Genomic DNA, 2,227 nt, shown 5'->3' with positions numbered 1-2,227 from the left:
TGTAAACTGTTTTTATGGGGGAAGATGCCTTCCCATCATTGAGGAATTTGATGAAACCGTACAGCCGCGATAATCTATCAAAGGGTATACAATTACAGGGCTAGAAGAATTGTGGAAAATGCATTTGGAATTGTGGCAACGCGCATGAATTTGAACAATAAAAAAGCTACCATAATAGTTCTAGCATGTTGTTATCTCCACAATTTTTTAAGGAGAACCAACCCCTCGGTCTACTTAAGAGGAAGTGTTGATGTTGAACACATAAATAATGGTGATATTCAATTGGGTGCCTATAGACAAGACAGCCAGCAGCTTTCTGAACTTCAACCAACTGCATCGAGAAATGCAGCTTTAATAGCAAAAGAAACAAGAATCAAATACACAAAGTATTTTAATGGAGTTGGAACAGTGCCTTGGCAAAGTTTGTTTATAAATGAAAACAACAATTTGTATTTTTGATTTTATAAGTATGTATTTATATGTAACTATATGATTAAATAATAACAGAAAGGAAAGAGGGAAAGTTATTCACCGCTATGTTCACTTGAAATTGCTAAGGCTTCAGCAACATTTACTGTAGTCAACCGTAGAGCTCCCAATTGCCCTGCGTGAAAATGTCTTGTATCGCTTTTTTGGCATATATTTGTTGGAGCGGCGCAAGCTCCCTAAGTGAAACTGGCCAACTTTCAGAATGTGTGCTGGCATCATCTTTAGGCTTTTCTGAGGATGCCAACTGGGCCAGCGCGTCTTTAAGTAGCGCATTCCTCTCCTCTAGGTGCTCATCATTAGTTCTTCTCCTTTTGCGGCTGGGCCCCGGCTCATGAGTTTCCTGAAATTATTAAATAACGTTAATTGTAACATAAATTAACGAATAATTTGAAATGTAAGTATAGAATCTTAGATTAATAGTTACTTACCGTTGGTAACTCAAGATCTCCATCATCCAAGTCGACGGTAGACGTACCACTCAACTGGATTTCTTGATCCCTCAAGAACTCAACTAGATCAAAGTACCATAACGTTAGTACATACTCCTCCTCGACGCCAGCTCCAGATTTTCGGCTCCTCTCGACTTTTTTACACTCTCTGCGGTAGCAGCTTCTTATATTTTGAAGTCTTTTTTTCACGGTGTCTTCATTCGCGTTGCCGTCTATGGACTTGTATACTTCCAATAGTTTTGAAAATGCAATTTTTTTCTTATGTTTGTCTTTAAAGACATCCGCTTTGATCTTCCAAAGCTCCGGCAAGGTTTGTAGCACGGAGAAAAACTCCCTCCACGCCTCAGTATCTACAATCCCTGTCATACTACTTACTACAAATGTAAATAACTTCTTTCAATTATAATTTAAAATATACAGCAAACAATGGCAAATCTAAGTACTATCAGGTATTTCTTAATTAATTTTATAAATTTAGCTGAAAAAATTATTAGTAAAAAATTTCAATGTATGGTGTAAGCGCCTTATAACTTACTGACTATCTACGAATATAATGTTCCTATTTATACTGTGTCAGGTAATTTCCTAATTTCTTCGTCAATACTAAATTATCTTACCTCGTTTTCCGCCTTGCTACAGGAGTAATCTCTGTCGATCGAAAATTCCATGAAAACTATATCTAATTCGGTATGGCGACGTCACCATCATTAAAGGGCCATTTTTTAATCATTACCAACAAGTATATGTTAAAAATATGTTTCACCTTTGAACATGGGTTAAGAATTTTCCTTTCATTTTTAAACTACACTTACTTTTTATTATTTTATTATCATAATCCTCTGTGATGTGCCACCTTATGTGGTTGTTGCCAGTCCACTTGGCAATCCCTTACTCTTCTTTCTTTGTAAATTGGTTTATGGTTAGTCGGAGCAGCTAAATGCCAAAACTCCAGACTAACCAGCTATGGGAGCAGCAATTGCCTGAACTCCACAATGATCTAGTCAAGCAGTGTAAATTTTGGGAGCAGCAAATTGCCTGGACTCCACAGAATAAAACACGTTAGGCTTGTGTTCGATAGTTCCAACGAACTATGTATTTTTAATTCATTCCTATTTTATACAATTTTAATTCATTTCCTATTTTATACAATTTTTACCTATACTTACTAGGCCGGTACATATGAATTTACAGTATTTTAGAGAAAATATTACATAGTAGGCAATGATAATGTGGATAAGTTTTACAGTATTTTAGAGAAAATGTTACATAGTAGGCAATGATAATGTGGA

General features: G+C 35.9%; 1 protein-coding gene across 1 annotated transcript; it reads right to left on the bottom strand.

Moving 5' to 3' along the window:
• Positions 1–580: 580 nt before the first annotated feature.
• Positions 581–1,467, bottom strand: LOC119654223. The gene is made up of 2 exons (XM_038059482.1): positions 918–1,467; positions 581–829 (listed from the first exon to the last, which is right to left on the bottom strand). Exons 1-2 carry the CDS (start codon positions 1,302–1,304, stop codon positions 581–583), a joined length of 636 nt encoding a protein of 211 aa, XP_037915410.1. The 5' UTR covers positions 1,305–1,467.
• Between the last annotated feature and the right edge of the window lie 760 nt (positions 1,468–2,227).

The sequence above is a fragment of the Hermetia illucens genome, chromosome 1 (genome assembly GCF_905115235.1).
Source record: "Hermetia illucens chromosome 1, iHerIll2.2.curated.20191125, whole genome shotgun sequence".
Lineage (NCBI taxonomy): Eukaryota > Metazoa > Arthropoda > Insecta > Diptera > Stratiomyidae > Hermetia > Hermetia illucens.
This window is presented reverse-complemented; position numbering and strand designations above follow the sequence as displayed.